The 16,837-nt window shown below is 42.3% G+C and overlaps 2 protein-coding genes across 30 annotated transcripts in view; one reads left to right on the forward strand and one right to left on the reverse strand.

Annotated features, from left to right (window-relative positions):
• LOC120451348 (protein lap4) overlaps positions 1 to 5,748 on the reverse strand; it is a 63,810-nt gene extending 58,062 nt beyond the window's left edge. For 26 of the 28 annotated variants that reach the window (XR_005616374.2, XM_039634941.2, XM_039634943.2 and 23 more), the window contains exons 1-2: positions 5,497 to 5,748; positions 4,317 to 4,746 (exon numbers count right to left, since the gene is read on the reverse strand). Coding sequence is in view for 27 of the 28 variants with exons in the window: in XM_039634941.2 (XP_039490875.1) it covers positions 4,317 to 4,478 (162 nt within the window). In the remaining variant the exon portion in view is untranslated. Of the gene's footprint in view, positions 1 to 4,316; positions 4,747 to 5,486 lie in introns of all 28 variants that reach the window. The other 2 variants (XM_039634940.2, XM_039634939.2) reach the window with 2 other exon arrangements.
• Positions 5,749 to 6,979: 1,231 nt separating this feature from the next.
• LOC120451177 overlaps positions 6,980 to 16,837 on the forward strand; it is a 56,519-nt gene continuing 46,661 nt past the window's right edge. The window contains exons 1-2 of one of the 2 annotated variants that reach the window (XM_039634613.2): positions 6,980 to 7,201; positions 10,069 to 10,382. In XM_039634613.2, the coding sequence (XP_039490547.1) occupies positions 10,271 to 10,382 (112 nt within the window). In that variant the 5' untranslated portion in view covers positions 6,980 to 7,201; positions 10,069 to 10,270. Of the gene's footprint in view, positions 7,202 to 7,283; positions 7,440 to 10,068; positions 10,383 to 16,837 lie in introns of those variants that run through there. The other variant, XM_039634614.2, reaches the window with a different exon arrangement.

Here is a 16,837-nt window from a genome sequence, read left to right on the forward strand (position 1 = left end):
CTGTTCCAATCTGTACATCTTCATTTTTCTATCCAACCAACCACAATTTGCAGCCCCGCAGAGTGAGTGTTTGTGTGCGCCCCGGTGCATTTGTCATGCCAATGCCAACAAGCCAACAAGCCAGCAAACTGGCAAACCAGCAAACGGACGACTTTCTTTATGGCCAACGGCAGACGATGCAGCCACCGGATAAAAATAAAAAAACAACAGTGCCAACTGCTAGTCAGCGGAAAAGCACTTAACCGCTGCTCGTTTCCCAAACAGCTGCTTGGGAAATTTAGTATCAGTTTTAGATGCAAATACAGCATACTGCAATAACCGTATCAGGCGCCATAAATCTCAGCTGCATCTTTGCCGAATCATGGACCAAATGCGTTCTGCCTAAATAACTTTTTAAACAGCTGCAAGCCGAAATTCTCGGCAGTCTCGCGGTCAGAGGCAACAATGTTTGATACAAAAGGCTTCACAAACAATTAAGTGGAAAACATTTATTTATTTATAGGCAAACCGGTTTGCCCAAGCTCAGTCAGTAGTGGCTAGAATAAAAGTGGTAAGCGGTAAGCTGTGAACGCTGGGGAATGCGAGAGACGAGCGTTGAGTTTAGTTGGCTTAGTGTAACGAAAACGAAATGAAAAACTCGGAATAAATCGAATGAAAAATTCCACAAGTTGGGTACAGTTCGTCTCGGGGCTATAGGAACAAGACTTCATCGAAAAAAGTGGCAAAAGCAGTTGATTGTCGTGTTGAGAATGACTTTGTCCGAATGACTTTATTTTATAAAACTCTTTTAAAGTCATGAAAGATTTAGAGAGTGAAATTTTCCAATAGTAAGAGCACTCAAAGCTTAAAAGCCAGAACAGTATACAGCATCTATTATTTATCTTTATATTATAAGCACATCTCAATGCCTTGACAACCCAATAAACTATAAACAATGTATAGTTTAACAGTATCTTTCAAAACATTGATGACCAGAAAAAGTTGCCAAATCGGTATTTTGGTGTGTACTTCTTTTTCATTTTCTGGGGATGGCCAGCAGGTGTTGAGCCAAGTTGAGCGGCGAGTAGTGAGTAGCATTCACTTAGCCAAACTCACTAAAAGCCGACCGCCATTTTAGATTCTTGCTGACTGTTTTCGTAGCCGTTGTCGAGTTCGCTGTGTCAGGTACGCGCGATTACTACCAAATGATGTCATTGCCGCTGCTCTGGCTTTTTTTTTTGTTGCTTTGTGTGTGTTCAATAGCCAGACTGCCGGTTAAGTTTTCACAAGAGCCCCTCACCTCCTCACCCCCGCTGCCGCCCACAATAAAAGGCACCTGCTCCGCTTCAGGTTTCGAAAGCAACCAAAAAGGGGGAGGTGTGGGTGGTGTAAGGTAGGTAAGATTGGTGGTAGGCGGTAGGCGGTTGGTCTGCTAAGCAGGTTGAACCTCAGGCCCATTGGGGCAATGCCAGGCGATAAGGTGATTACTCGGTATCTTATCTTCGAGCGTGACTAATTGGCCCAAATGAATGGGGCCAGCAGCGGTTGCCAGTGACTCTGAACTGTGCCTGTGAATGGGTACGGATTTCGGGTGGTAAGCATGCACTGAAGAAGCCAATTTCTCGGGCGAGTCGTTTCCTTGGGGTAGGTTCTGCACCACATAGTGGTATCTCGACAACGAAGAGCCCTAAATCGAGCAGTTGCATAATGCAAAGTAGCAATTATGTGAACGCATAGTAGGAGCACCATTAAATGATTGTGGAAAATGCTAAATGCAAAACAGCATTTTCCCATTCAATTGCCTGACAGCCAACTCCATCTGATGAAGGCAAACGAATGGCCGCAGATTGAGGCAGATTGTCGCCGAGTTAGCAGCCATTCAATTGAGGCAGACAGTTGCAAGTACACTACTAAATCAACTATATGTAATTGTTTAAAATGGGGGAAACATCCTATAGAAATAAGTTTTTCCTGAAAAGATTGATAGGTTTTGTTGTAACCAGCTAATCAAACTTATCATGGGGTAATCTAAGCTGCCTAGAATCCTCTTTCAATTGAATAATGGGTCATTCATCTCGATTTAATATCCCTTTTTTGCCGTGTACCCTCCACAAACCGTCGATGCCATGACAACGCGGAAATTGTGTACCGCTCTCAACAATCCAGAAAGGGTTGAGCATAGCGATTCCATCAGCAGAAACTAAACTGAAGCAACAATCACATCCGCTGCTGTCATTTTGCTTAGCATTCGAACGAAGTCGCCACCAGAACATCAGAACATCATCATTATATGGCAGACTAGTCCATTGTAGTGGCTGCTTCTGCTCTTGTTGCTGCTTCTGCTTCTGCTGCTGTTTCTGCCCCAGAGCAACATGTAGTTGCTGCGGTTGCAACATGTGGCTGCTCCAATAAAAGCTGGAAGAGCGGTCTGCATTTGCATTAGAAGTTCATTAGTGAGTTTGCGGCTGATGCAAATGAAATCAGTAGGGAAGCTTCAAGAAGCAATCTGACCGCAAATGAATTGCAGTTGCAACTGGGAGTACTATCTATGTGCCCCCGCCCACAACTTGTTGCTATGTCAACGAGCCAGCGCTAATGTTTATGTCCGACTGCTGGCTTGTTTACTTGTTTATTTACCAGCTGCAATCGTGGCGGAAGACCGCTGGCAAAAACCAAATAAACAACAGCGACAGAAATTATTCACAGGCCAACAGTAGTAGAAACAGTAGAATTATTTGGAAAAGTGACCACACCCAATTTATGTGGCCATTATTATCGGGGGCACTTGGCCCACTAATTAGAATGCAGCACTTGGCGGAGCTTTGATCGCCAGTTGCGTAATTGCAGATTCAATTATGATGGCTGCACCGCTGTCAAAGAAAAGTCAGTGAGTGCTGCCCACTTGGCGATTCATTCCCCCCCCCCCCATTTCCCCTCCATTTCCCCCCCATTTCCACCCATTAATTAAAGACTTCCGCTCTCGGCTGAGGGAAACTTCTTTTGTCGTAATTGTTGTCTTGGTAAATGGTAAACGGCGAGATGCTCCAGCAGATAGCTGACCAAAGGAGAACGGCCCTGACTGCGGGCTTTTCACGGGGAAAATACAAAAATAAAAGATATATTTATGTATGTACAAGACGATAGAGGAGATAGATGGAGGAGATGGAGGTTGAGGTGGAGGAATGGCCATGGGCGGGGTCAACGCACCCGGGGATGCAAATTACGTGCCCAGCCATCAACCCCTTGAGCTTAGGACCAGACCATTCGGTGGGACAAGTTTGCGAACGTAAAACCATCGTCATCACCATCGTCATCGCTGCCAGACAAGGCCGTTGTTCGAAAGTTGTTAAACAGATAAAAGCGAGGGGTTTGAGCAGATCAAACAATCCTATCGGAATGCTCAACCTATTGGTCTATTGGCATTTATGAACATATTTCTAGAGGGGCGGTCGTCATGTTGCTGTTGGAAATTGATCTGGATTGTGGGCTTGTTTGCGTTATATGTAAATTTAAATATTTTAAATAAAACAAAAGGTATACGTGAATGTTTTCCCTAAACTCGAGACTTTTCTACACTTGAGCACAAACAAACGCTGCATCTATTAATATTTCATTTTCATTTTCCACCCACTATCTGATGTAGGTTGCTTTTCCCTCAACCAAAAGCCGACTCCAAGGAATTTATTCAATTTCCCACGCACTTTGAACTATGACATTTACGGTTTTGCACCGCCCAGCAGCAAAAGCTGAGATTCACTGAAGTCAGTCAGCCCAGCTTGATTTTCCCGGGTTGATTTTCCACAGTTCAAATTTACATACAGTACAAGTTTTTCTGATCCCAACTTTGCTTTTCCTTAACCAAATTTCTCCCAACTCGTACTGACAAAATCATAAACAATAATAAGTCGTTATTGTATATTCCTAATATACAACAAATTGTTTTTTTATCATTTGTTGTTTTCGTTTTTTATGATGGGTAATTATACTGCATACAATGGAATGTCTTGTTTTTCTAATGACTATTTTGCGCCATGAATCATTAATTTCTCGAGACCCAATAAACTTTTCTGTTATTCATAGCAGAAGTAAACATTCGATTTCTGGTCAAATGTTCTCATATTTTCAGATCTGGTTAGCAAAATTGTATGGATGATAAAAGCTAGAAATCTAAAAAACCCAAATTATTAAACATTCCTGTTCCAAGTTCTTTGTTAATAATTAAACATTCTTGTTCGAATTACTTTGTTATTTGATAATTTCATCATAATATGAAAGGTCACTGTCTTTTAAGGTCGTTTTTCCAGTTCCTCCCAAGGATTCCCAAGCTTCGCACTCACCTTGGGCAAGTCCCGGATGTGGTTGGCGTCCAGGAAGAGCTCCTCCAGAGTCCGCGAGTACCGCAGGATCTCCTCGGGCACCTGCGGCAGCGAGCAGTGGCGCTTGTCCACGAACTCCACCTGCCGGTTGCAGCCCTTGAAGATGGGAATGCACTTGAACATGCTGCTCGTCTTCGGCCGCGTCGGCTGTGACTGCTTCTTCTTGGACGTCGTCTTGCCGGCTTTTCGATTAGTTGTGGGGAAGGGAAAGGAGGGGGTGTTTGTTTTAGTGTAACGTTAGCTCGTTTTGATCGTAGGGATGTCTCTGAACTAGGCTATCTGGCGGACATAGACAGCGCCTGTTTAGCAGACTCCAAGTTGGACACACTTTTTCTTTATTTTCGCTATCTCGGGCTTTTATTTATCGCACACGTTTCGCCCACATTTTTCACTGTAATTAAATTTTACATTTCATTTATATTTATTTGATTGCTTCGCGCATTACGTTAGGCGTTGCGCTACGTGAAACGGCAAGGGAGAACGTAAGATAGACTTTTTATTTTCTTGTTGCCTGGCCTTGCCATTTTGTTGTTGCGGCTCACTGGAGTTTGTTTGAAGGAGAGAGGGAGTGAGAGAGAGACAGAGAGAGCGCGCTAAAGAGAGCCGCTTACACACAAACGCACAAACACGCGCCTGTGTGGGTAATAAGCGAAATAATGAATAATAATCAATTCTAATTGGCACTTGGTTGGAATGCCATAAAACGCATTGCATCACGTAGTTAAAAACAAAAAGGAACAAGAAACGCAACGCATTTGTTGCTTCCTCTCGACCACTCGACAACGAAGCTGCATGGAATGGCGGAATAGTGAAAAGCTTGAGCGGAAAATTAACATCAAAGCGACACACCCAAACGGACACACGCACACAGGCAAAGCCTGAAAGCCGGGAATCCAAATTGCTATTACGTTACGTGCTTTCCCTCGTTTTTGTGCCACTGTGCAGCGGCGTATGTTTTGGAATTTACACACACGCGCTCGCAGGACAAGCACACATACATGCACGCACATACACACACACATACACGCGCGCAGGCTGCGCAACAACAAAATGCTAGTCTAAGGCGGCGAGGAATCAGCGAAAAAGTGAAAGAGAGGGCGCTATCTGGCGTTCTCCTTGCGTTTTTCGCACGAGTATTTACTGTAGTTACAGGGGCCGCACAAAACAACAGAAATCGCGGCGAGCAGCGCGTCTAAACTACAAACACGTACACGCGCGCACACACACACACCCGCACGCACGCATGCAGTTAAAAAACAGGCGGTTTGTTTCTCTTCTTCACTCAAAAGCGGTCGAAAATCACGAGCGTTGGGTGAAAATCAACCGTTGTTTTCATCCGCGTTTCCAACTTTTTCTCGTCGTCCGCCCGCGCGCAACAACAACTCTTTGCAGTGTGACGCTTTGGAAAAACTACGAAAAAGTCGAAAGTCCTCTCCCATCAAAAAGGTTTCTTCCATACGGTCATACTCTGGAGTATATTTAAAGATTCGCGGTCTGGTCACACTAGTGGCGATTGCATCGCGCACATAGCCAAGACAACAACCATTCGAGTTATTTGCCATCTCTATTTCCGCTTAAGTTTGGCGCCTACGATTTTAAGATGAAATTTAAGAATATGTTGTAATGGAACTAAGAATAAGAAGATACAAAATATTTAGCTAATTTGTATTAAAGAAAGTCCTATAACTGGAATATTGTCAAATACTTTTGTGTTCTCGGTATATGAAATTTCAAGGAATTGTATATATAAATTAGCTCGTTTTATAATGATATGTATATATAATAATAATAAATCTTGGTATCAAATTCAGCAAACAACAAATATATGCGCTTATTACGTTTTTCTTGTTTGCTTTATTCGCATTCCTTTTTTGTTTGTTTTTCGCAGCTTGAAAGCTTTCTCTGCCGACGCCGACGTCGACATTGAAATTTTGGCGTCGCAAACAAAAACAAAAGTTGCCGGCTCTCTTCAAAGTTTAAATTGAGAGAGAAAAGAAGTGTGTGAAATGCTCTTAAGTGCCTGCTCTCTTATAACCGCTTAATGTTAACCGCACGCAATGTTAACCGATGCAGCCCCACAGGTATTTGTATCTAAGTATCTTGATGTTAACATGAGCTGTAATTGCTGGCTATGGTATACAAATGTTTGTCATTAGAACGTGTAAGGCGATTTTTCTAAGATGTTTATTTGATTTTTAAGTCGTTATTGAGGTAATGTACTTGCTAGATGTTTATGGGGTCTTTTTGGTGATATATTTAAGTCTTGCCTAAATGACTAAAGCAGTGGATGTCTAACTTGGCAATGCAAGACAACCTATTGATGTAGTAGTTTGAAGTTTTTCACTTAAGCTTGCTTAAAGTAGGAAGACATTTTCCATCTCAGCACAATCGTAACTGCTTTTAAATCGGCGCCCCTTGCGAACCGGTTAAGGTATCGATATACTTATCATCGCTGTAAGACAGCATTAGGCCAGCTCTAGCACAGAACCGTAACCGTTAGTTGGCGCGCAGCTTACCACAAATTTCCACCGAAATTCCGTCGAAATTCTTTAAATTATCTCAGCTACGAATACGAGTTTAGCTCAGAACCAAGTTTAGTTACTTACATGTGCATTGTTATTAGATAAAGAAGTAACGCGAATACTAAAGTTGAATAAACCACGCTCGGTCTCGGTTTCGGATTATCGCTCTCTCGCTCTCGCGCCGAACGAGCTGCTTGTCGCCGCCGTTCCATTCATAAGTGAAGCAGTGCGCCAAAGCTCGGTGCGCTCAGTTCTCCGATGGCGAACAGATTGTTTGGACGTGTTTGCTGCGTCGCTCTGTGCAATTGCGGGCGGATTTGTCGAGTAAATTTTTGCCGGCGCTTGTAAATTCGCGATATTTGCGATATTTTTGACGACGCTGTGTCCGCTTATGTGTGTGTGTGTGTTTTGTGTGTGGCAACAAACAACAAACAAAAGTTAAACAAGCTGGACAACACAACAGTAATTGCAGCTATGTGTGCGTCTGTGTTTGTGTGTGTTTGAGTGCGTGAGTGCGAGCGAAACACAAACGTAAAGCGGAAATGCAAAAAAGACAACAAAGGTATCAGAAAAAGTAAAAAGTAAAATGAGAGAAGCCGGTGCAGCCAGAAAGAGCGAGAAAGCACGAGTGGGGGCTAATGAAAACGAAATGTGATTCATTGGCTTTATCAATTGTGCAAAATTCCGGCATTGTTTAGTCCTGGGCGACAAATAAATTATGACATAATACAACAAAGGGCGAAATAACAAGAAACTGGAGACGCAGCAAGGCACAAAAAAGCGTAAAGTGCGTGTGCGAGTGGGAGTGCGTACTGTGTGTGTGTGTGGGTGGCTTCAGTATTTGAAAATTGAGAAATTCCAAACAAACAAAGCGGCAAAAAGGATATACATATGTATGTAGCAAGGGAAAAACTCCAAGTACAGTAGTTGCTGCTGCTTCTTGTTCACGCAAAAGGCAAAATCGCAAAAAAAAAACCCAAAGGCAAAGGCAAAGGCAAAGGCAAAATACCCAAAAAAGCAAAGGCAAAGCAAGAGCGTAGCAAAAACAAGGAGCAAAACGGCGGCAGCGAAAAAGCTTAGTAAGCTGCGCTGCCGCTGCCACAGCCGCTGCTGTTGCTTCTTCTTCTCTGTTTTCTTCTCCTTATTTTTTATTTTTGCAAACAAAAAAAAAGTGTACGCTGCCCAAACAAGCAGCGCAAGAAGAAGCAGCAGTCGGCAGAGGAACGAGCATAATAGAAGGTAGAAATTTCGAGGAAATCGAAATTTGCGTCGTTGCTGAAATTCGTTTGTTCTCCTCAGCCTCCCCATCCCTCTCCGCCACCTCTTCGTCCTCTTCATCTGCTCTTTCGCTCTCTGTTTTCCTGAGCGCCGGATTTTGCGGCTGAGTGTGTGAGTGTGTAAGTGTGTGTGCCGCGTATCTGTGTGTTTTTGTGCAAAAATTCGCATACAATTTGATTTTATATAACAACAACTACCCCAATGTGATTTCCTTTGCTCAGCCGGCTTTTGCGTTTTTGCTCATCTCACAGTTTTTGGTTTTATCTTACCAAAACTGAATACTATACAATATATTTCGAAAAAGTTGTAAACGAGCCAAAGTTTCATATCGCAGGGCTGTAAACAAATGAACGCCACGGTACACAGAACAAATAAGTAGTATTCACTTATATTTCACATTTATATTTAATAAGCATTAACATTTCATTTTAGGCGTTTAAATTGTATAATTCTTTAAAGCCAGCTGAATTTATAACACATTTCGATTTGAGATCTAGTTGGTATGAGAAATGTAAACACTATCAAATTACTATCTGTTTAATTTTTCGGTGTACTCAAAACAAAAAACCGTAGTTCAAATTCGCACAAGCACTTTTTTCATGTTTCTTTTGATTTATCGAGTTCTTTTTTTTCAATTGTCATACGTACAAAAGTTGGTCTGCGATGTGCTATACTTTTTGCAAAGCCTTTCATAGTGCGAATAGCAAAGGCATCAACAATATGATAGTAAAGCCAACGACGCCGAAAATGTATTTTAGCATTCATATATGCGATTTTTTGCTGGCGAGCTTCGGTTTGCCGCGCAAATTTGCGCTCTCGAGATAGAAATGTATCTTCGAGATACACGCGCCTTTTGTGGAATTGAAATTGAAATGGGCTCCGCCGCCTTTTATGTGGCATCATCACCGCCATCATCATCATTATTATTATTATTACGACTACTATCATTATTATGGAGATGCGTGCGTAATGGCAGCTGAAGAATCTGAGCCGTAGAATCTGCGAGTTTATCGCAGCTTAAATCCAAGCACACACAAAAAGCCAGTACAAATTTAAGGCCGATAAAAGGATGTCACAGGAAGTAAAAAGGGAGGAGAAAAGGGAAAAAAACGCAGGATAAAGGATCCATTTATTATTGCTGAAATTATTATGCTAGCTGATAGCAGCAGAAATACCTACGTTAAAAGAGGATAATTCTATACTAATTCTAAAGAAGTTATAGTTCTTGGTATAATAATAGAATATCATATCTAACTAGATTGGCCAACAACATCAAGTTTAGAAAAACCATAAACGGAATAATTGCAGTTCGTAGAACAACAGAAACCAAGGGGAAAAGGAAAAACTTTGGCTGGCTTTTGGAAAACTTTCTCAAAACTTTATTGCTTGAAAAGTGTAATCAAGTAAATCAGTAATATTAAAAATAACTTAAAACTTTTAGTTGCTCATACAGTGCTTCTTTTGATTTGATAGCCAAATGGCGCAAGCAAAAGCGCAACTAGAAATGCAAAGATAAAACGCATAGTGAAGCTGAAAATTTGGTAATTTCAAATACGGCTTATTTCCATTTCGGTATGTATTTTCATGTTGTCCCCGGGGTATATTTTCCACCCCAAACCACGAGGTAATGCCCATCCCCAGCACCTCATCAATTTCCCGACTTGAGCGGTGACAAACTGATGACACTGGCGCCGGGCCATCGTGTTGGCGGCATGTTTGTGCGGACTATTTAACAAATTGAGTATACGCACTGTTGCACGCGTGAAATATTTATGCCTCTGCCCAAATGTATTAGCATACTTTTGTGTGTGCGTGTACGTGTATGTGCGTGTGTGTGCATGGGTGTGTGCATTAGATTAGTAAATAAAATACGGTGATTTGATTTCTATCCTCATTTCCGTGTATTTCCGAAGCCAAACATCGCAGTGAGCGGATAAATGAGAAAATGCTTTTGCTAATCGTATTGACTGGAAGCGTGAAGAGTTCGTTAACGTTCCAATAATCGCGAAACGATAAAGAAAGATATAAATATATATAGTTATAATTACAATCGCGGTTGGGCCAAAAAAAGGAGCCCCAGCCGGAAAGCGGTTACAACAAAAAAGTCGGATTGCAATGTGTTTGTTTTACAATCGTCGCCTCTTTGTGATTCAATTGATTGAGATCCTACTGCTGCTGCTAACCGACCACAATGGACGACTGACACTAACCAAGGAGTCGACAACAGGTGAGTGTGGTTACCTCTGCCATATTTCACACTCTGAATTCGCAGTTGTGATGCCAATTGGATAGTTCTTTCCAGCCAAATTGGAGTGTTTTTAGGCTACCAGAATTATATATGAATTTAGCATGTGCCTCAATAGTTGATAACATGAAGTAAATAACATAAACGCATTAGATTTAAAACTAAAACTCATTATTATTTACAAATTTCCAAAACAAGCTTAAGAGTAAAGATGGAATATGTTTTTCCAGTACTCTTGCAACAATTTAGCAATCTGCTGCTAGTTTTTGAACTTCCTAAATTCGGCTAAATTTAATTTCAACAATTTCAAAATAGTTGACAACACTGATTCAAAGTGCCAGCCGGAACTCCGCTGGGGACCCACAAAACTCCAGGCAATAATCATAAACTAATGGCGTAACATGGCAGGCGTGTCCGCATTCCACTCGAAAGGTCTTTCAAGACACTCAGCGTGGAGCGTGGGGTAAAAAAAACTTGTTGAGTTTGAAGGGGTTGGGATTGGTGAGGTGTGGTGTGTGGGCTCCTTCGTTCGGGTGTTTGTCCCCGGGATTTCCACGGCCAAATCCCATAAAGAAAATCAGCAACATGAAATATTAAAGTTGGTAAAACACGCGAGAAAAGTTTTTCGGTCTTCCGCGGCACGATTCCGCTGAGGATTGTGGCGTCAGGCTGGATAACTACCCCTTGCCGTCGCTTTTGTGAATGTTTTATATTCGCCATCTGCCCAACGCCTTTTGGGGGTTGCTTTTTGGGGGCTTTACACCCCCGCATTAACCCCCCAGGATTTCGGAATAGTCCCCTTTGCATGTACGCCGGCTATTGCGAGGTTACTGCGTCGTTGATTTGGCTAAGCGATGTTATAATTCTAATTTATTGTAAGTGAACAAGTCAAAGCCATGACGTCTATCTTTTGCTCGATGGTTTGTGATTCAAGCCGGCTAATTAGTTGGCAAGTTCTGGAGGCACCTGTATTTCTGTAGGCTGTTTTGTAGCCACCCCCAATCGTCAGTCATCTGCAGCATTCCCACGTTTGTAATGTAAGCATTTCAAAGAACCACAAATTCAAATAGAAAAATTCAAGTTTTTCGTTTGATGTCGGCCAAGCAAGTCATGTGTGCTGGCCAGAGTTAACAAAGCTTACAGCCCTCGTTCGTCAGGTATTTAAATGTCTTTAAAGAGCATTTTGTTTTGTATTGAATATTGAAAGCAGCAATGCCACAATTTAAATCAATTAAAATTCGTTACTTATAAGTAAATACAAGTTGGTTCCTGCTATCGAATTTATATTGAGAAGAATTGTCAGGCGGTTGAAATAAGAAAAAAACGCCTCATTCTTGGCAATATCCTTGCAAATGGCGAGCTATCACTGTAATTCCCGTGCCACCCGCATGAATCGATTCAAATAGTGTCCTGCAACATATTGGATTGCAAGGGACAATCAATCAATCCGAGACACATCAAGCGGTCGGTCATCCCTCATTCATCAGTACCGCCGGGTTTTTCCGATTTCTTCCCCGTCTCCTTGCCAACCCACCCAGTTCCGGGTAGCCCACCGACCCACCGATCCACCGACCCACCGATCCACCGACCCACCGACCACACACAATCATCAACTATTTATCCCCAGTTGCTTGGAAGAAACAGAATCAGAATCAGCCAGAGTGCAGGGCATGGGCGAGTTCATGAATCCCGACCAAAGCAAACCGAATGCGAAAACTTTGCACACATGACGGAGCAGCCAGGATGGGAGTTAAGGGGAGGGAGGGGCCAGGAAATGGAGAAATTGTGGGCGGCTGGCTCTACCTCGAAGGCGAAGGCAAAAGTCCAAGTCAAACGACTAAGCGGCATGTCGTCAATAAATTTTCCATTAAATTCAAAGTTACCCAAAACAAGCAAAAAGGGCGGGGAAAATAAAAAACAGAAAAGAAAAGAAGGGCAGGGAAAGGAAAACCTATGGAGGAAGGTATCCGAAGGAACATGGCGCAGAACACTACATAACTTTTCCTTGTTACGTGCCAGTGTGTGTGTGTGTGGGTGGGTGTGTGTGGCCACGTTCATGCGGCGGATTTCATAAAGTTTTCAATTTGCAAAACAGCCAGGGAAAAGTGGAAGCTATGTCCCATTCATTATCCTCTCTTACATGGCAGAGCAGCAAATGGAACAAAAGAACTTGCCCAAGTTGGGGACACTGTGGAAGATGGCTTATACTTATACATGTAAAACTATCAAAACTACGTCAAAATCATTCATTTCAAGATATATTCCGTAACTGCAACTTCATTATCTTCATTGCTCAGATATATTTCGTAACTGCAAGTTCATTATTTTGGCTGAAAGTTAATTCTTCTGGCTAATTACATTGTACAATTGCAACTTCAACCATTTTTCCCAAAATATTTTATTGATATATCTGCGCATAAACTTTGCATGTGTGTGGGAGACCGTTCCTTCAGTTTCGGCGTGTGTGTGTTTGTTATTGGTATAGCTTCCTGCTTTCCGCTTGCCTGCCTACTTCGGCAATTGCCTTCAACTCGAGCCTCTTATTCAATTTTCGCCGGCGTGTGGCGCCATCTAGCGCCCACCGCCTGCACTGCCAGCTACACATCAACAACAGCAACAACAAAGGCAACAAGCGTTGAGCGTTGAGCGTTATTGTTGCCGCCGGCAATACACTGCAGGCAAACCATAAGCTATGGGGGCAACCCACAACGTCCCAAGCATCAACAACCAAGACGAAGTGGAGGGGGTTCTCTGCACAGCGAAGTCGAAGACTTGTACACTCTACTCGGCTGAAAAGTGCTGTTTCTGCATGATAGTGGTATGAATAGTTATCTGAAATTCAGGGAAAACTTGTCTAACTTATTGGTAGACGAAAACCTTTCGTATGCCACAAGGGACAGCGACTCGTTCTTAGTCTAAGGGTATATATAACAACAGCATCAGCAATAAGTTTTCGTTGCGGATCTTTGTTGTTGTTGCTGTTGCTGGTTTATTCATATGCCAAACAGCAAATCGTTTGTGGTTGTTGTAGCTGATGGCGATGTTATTCTTGTTGCTGGGAAGCTGGGAAGCAACAACCCAAAAGCTGCCTCCAAGTGCTCCATATTCATATGCAAATAGGAAGGCGAGGACCTTTGTTCCCTCTGCCGAGTTGTTATTGTTGTTGTTTCATTTTTTGTTGTTTTGTGTTTTTTTTTGTGTGTGTGTTGTTTTTCTTTTAGTTGCGTGAGCTTCTCAGTCGACGGCGACGGCGAATGCAAAAGTGGCGCCCCAATGCTTGATTTCAATTTTCAAGTGCTTCCTGCTGCGTTGTTGTTGTTATGGTTGTTGTCATTGTTGTTGCTGCTCTTGCAAGAGCGCTCAGCTATTTGACATCTCAAGCAGCGTTACAACAAATGGCAATAACAACACCCTCGGTGGAAAAGTGGGGGCTTCTGCAAAAACAGTTGAAATAACAACTTGAGGAGTCAACGTTTTGCCGGCCCGCAATAGAAAACAGAAAATCGGCTCATCCAGACCACAACTGCAAGCCGTTTCCCCGCTCTTGACTGGATGAGTGCCCCACTATGGCCATGATGGTGATGGGCGGTGAGGATGTGGATGAGGATGCGGATGCGGATGACTACGACGACGATGAGCCTAAAATGCTCCAGGCGCCGGTTTACATTCGTTGCGCAAGGGGAACACGTAGAGTATGGGAAAGTGCGGGAAACGGAACTAGCAGCCTTCCACTCCAACTACGCCTTTTAAGCCCCGAAAAGCGCCACCGACACAAGCACAAAATCCTACACTACCAGAAAAGTGTAGTAATGCCAACTAAATGGCACAAAAAACGACAAGGCACGATACTAAGTATAATTTGTATAATGCGACGAATGCGTTTAAAGTGAACATTGAAACGCATTACATACGGATGGAACTAACTTTTAGTTACTGTAGATACGCATTTTCCTTTTCTAGAAAGGTGGAAACAAGTTTCCCTGTAGATTCCTTGAGTTGAAGCTATCTACCTTAGCAATTAACCTGGCATGTAACCTATATTGTTATGCATTATGCCCATCTGAAACACTCTAGGTTGATATTGGCTTTCATATAACGAGTTTTATAACTTGTCGCAGCACTTTCCCATGCGGATGTTCAAAACTATCTTTTTTTCGATGTACCCACGATGTACCAAGTGTGTGTGTGTTTTCGAGCGCATTCGCTCTGATTAAAGCATCCTCGCACGAGCATTGGCAATGGCCACATGATGATGATTCTGCTGGGAGGATCCTGCGTCGCATTACTCGCAGCAGTTTCCGGTTTATAGCCTCATTGAAAATCCTTGCCGCTGCCCTGACAGCTTTAAACTGATTGCTCCACACCAACACATAGCAAGGCACACACATGCACACACATATACACACAGCGGCACCCTCCTGTGCAGCTGTGTTTGTGTGAAAATTCTTGGAAATCAGTTAAGTACATCGCGGACCTTTCCCCCGACGGCAGTTAGCACTTGGCAGGAGAGCAAAGATTTTTTATTTTTTTGCCTTTTCGTGGCGAGAAAAATCTTTGGGAAAATATTTTATAAATTTCATAATCCTCTAATGGAAAGGAGGAGGAGGAGGAGGAGGGTCGAGAGGAAAACATATATTTTCCCTATTCCTTTTGCACCTCCGCTGACAATTATAAGGAAATCATCCCCCTCCGGATTCGCAGCGACTCTTATCTTTTGACGCGTGCGATGGCGTATAAAAAATATAACGAATTCTATTAGTTCAATTAGAAAGTTGGAGTGGACGAGCTCCTTCATTTTGCCAGCATACTAATGGGGGGAAAATTCCGCTGGTAAAGGTGTGAAAATGCGTAATGAAATGCTGAATGCCTTAAAGAAATTTGATTAAAATTAAAAAGTAACTTCAATATTTTTTCTCTTGTTTTAAGTAACTCAATTATATTTAGCCTTAATGTCGCTCTTTTGTGTGCAGTTTAATTTTAGGTAGCCATAATATTTGTCTTCCAAGTCTACTCTAAATTTATATATTTGGCTGGCTTCCTTATTTATTCAGCCTGTTTGCACTTGTATTATTTTCAAGTTATCATAGATTACTTCTCCACGTTTTCAACTCCCAAATAGCAAACTAAGAAATATGACCAAGACAAAAGTGTTTCTTAATAAAATCGTCTAGACGGCGATGACGAAAGTTTTTGTTTACTACATCATCGTGTTGACAATGTGGAAATTAAGTTGTTTAGGAAACGTTTTTCTGGCACACCAGACGAGCAGACGACTTAAAGGTGCCCATTTAATACGAACAAATTGAGTTTCATTCATTACAGGTGAGAAGTCATGGGGTAAACTTGACTTTAATATGGAAACACAGGCATGTGATGTGTGATTTTTGCTCTTGGTACTTTTCCGCTTGCTCGGCACATAAGCATATTAAGGCTTTTGGTTCTGGGAACCCTCGGCCAAACTGCGAATTTCATAGAAAGTTGAAAGAAAATAAATGGGAAAAATATAAAATTGGAATAAAATGGGGACGGAAAGTATCCCCCTTAGTCAGCATGATATTTGAAATTTTTATTTCTGCTCCCCCCAACTGCAGCACGTGCTATGCGTCAACTTCTTCGAAATGTTTATATAAAATAGAGAGAGAGAGAGGGAGAAAAAATATATATTAAAAAAAGGGAAAGGAAGGCAACTCCTGGCCCACTCCGCCATTAAGGCCAGAATGCTGCCGTTTGCCGTTTGGCAATTAAAATTATTATTAGAAGTTAGTTGGCATGAATTTGCGTAGCCGTGGCGCCGCATTAGAAAACTTTTCCCCATTCGAGGCGGGCGTGCCTTGAAGTTTCCGCCAGCAAAGTGGATTGTGGAGTGGGCGTGGTCCAGGGCCATAAATGGTGGAAAATGAGATGCTTTAACGGCGTACCGAAGCGCGCCTTAAAATTAAACTGGGTCTGAACTTTAAAACATTGTCAAACGTGGCCTAGATGACGTGGCGCTTTTTCTTTTTCTAGTTACTTATTTCATTCCTTTTGGCCTGCCAGGCGTGTGCGACCTGAATGGCCAGAGCCTTAATGTCATATTAATACTTTGGCAATTAGATATGTTTAGTGTTCATAAGCGAGATGTTCAAATGTTTATGGCCAAAACCGGCGTGTGGCGCAGATGCTGCTCAAGTTGTTAAATAAATTAAATGAAAGTGGGAAAATGCTTGGAAGTGCTTTTGATTTGATTGGAGTTGGCTGAAAAAGCGTGTCGTTAAATCCAAAAATTTTCTGATATAAGTAATTGCAACGGAAATTCTTGATTTTGAGTTTAATTGATCTGCCACATTGCCCTGTTTCTGGTGAGGTTTTTTTTTAGTGCTCTTACGTTTTTATGACAATAAACTCGTATCCATTCGCCTAACAACCCACTAAATTAAACAGGGGCTAACTGATTGTAC

The sequence above is a fragment of the Drosophila santomea genome, chromosome 3R (genome assembly GCF_016746245.2).
Source record: "Drosophila santomea strain STO CAGO 1482 chromosome 3R, Prin_Dsan_1.1, whole genome shotgun sequence".
Classification (NCBI taxonomy): Eukaryota; Metazoa; Arthropoda; class Insecta; order Diptera; family Drosophilidae; genus Drosophila; species Drosophila santomea.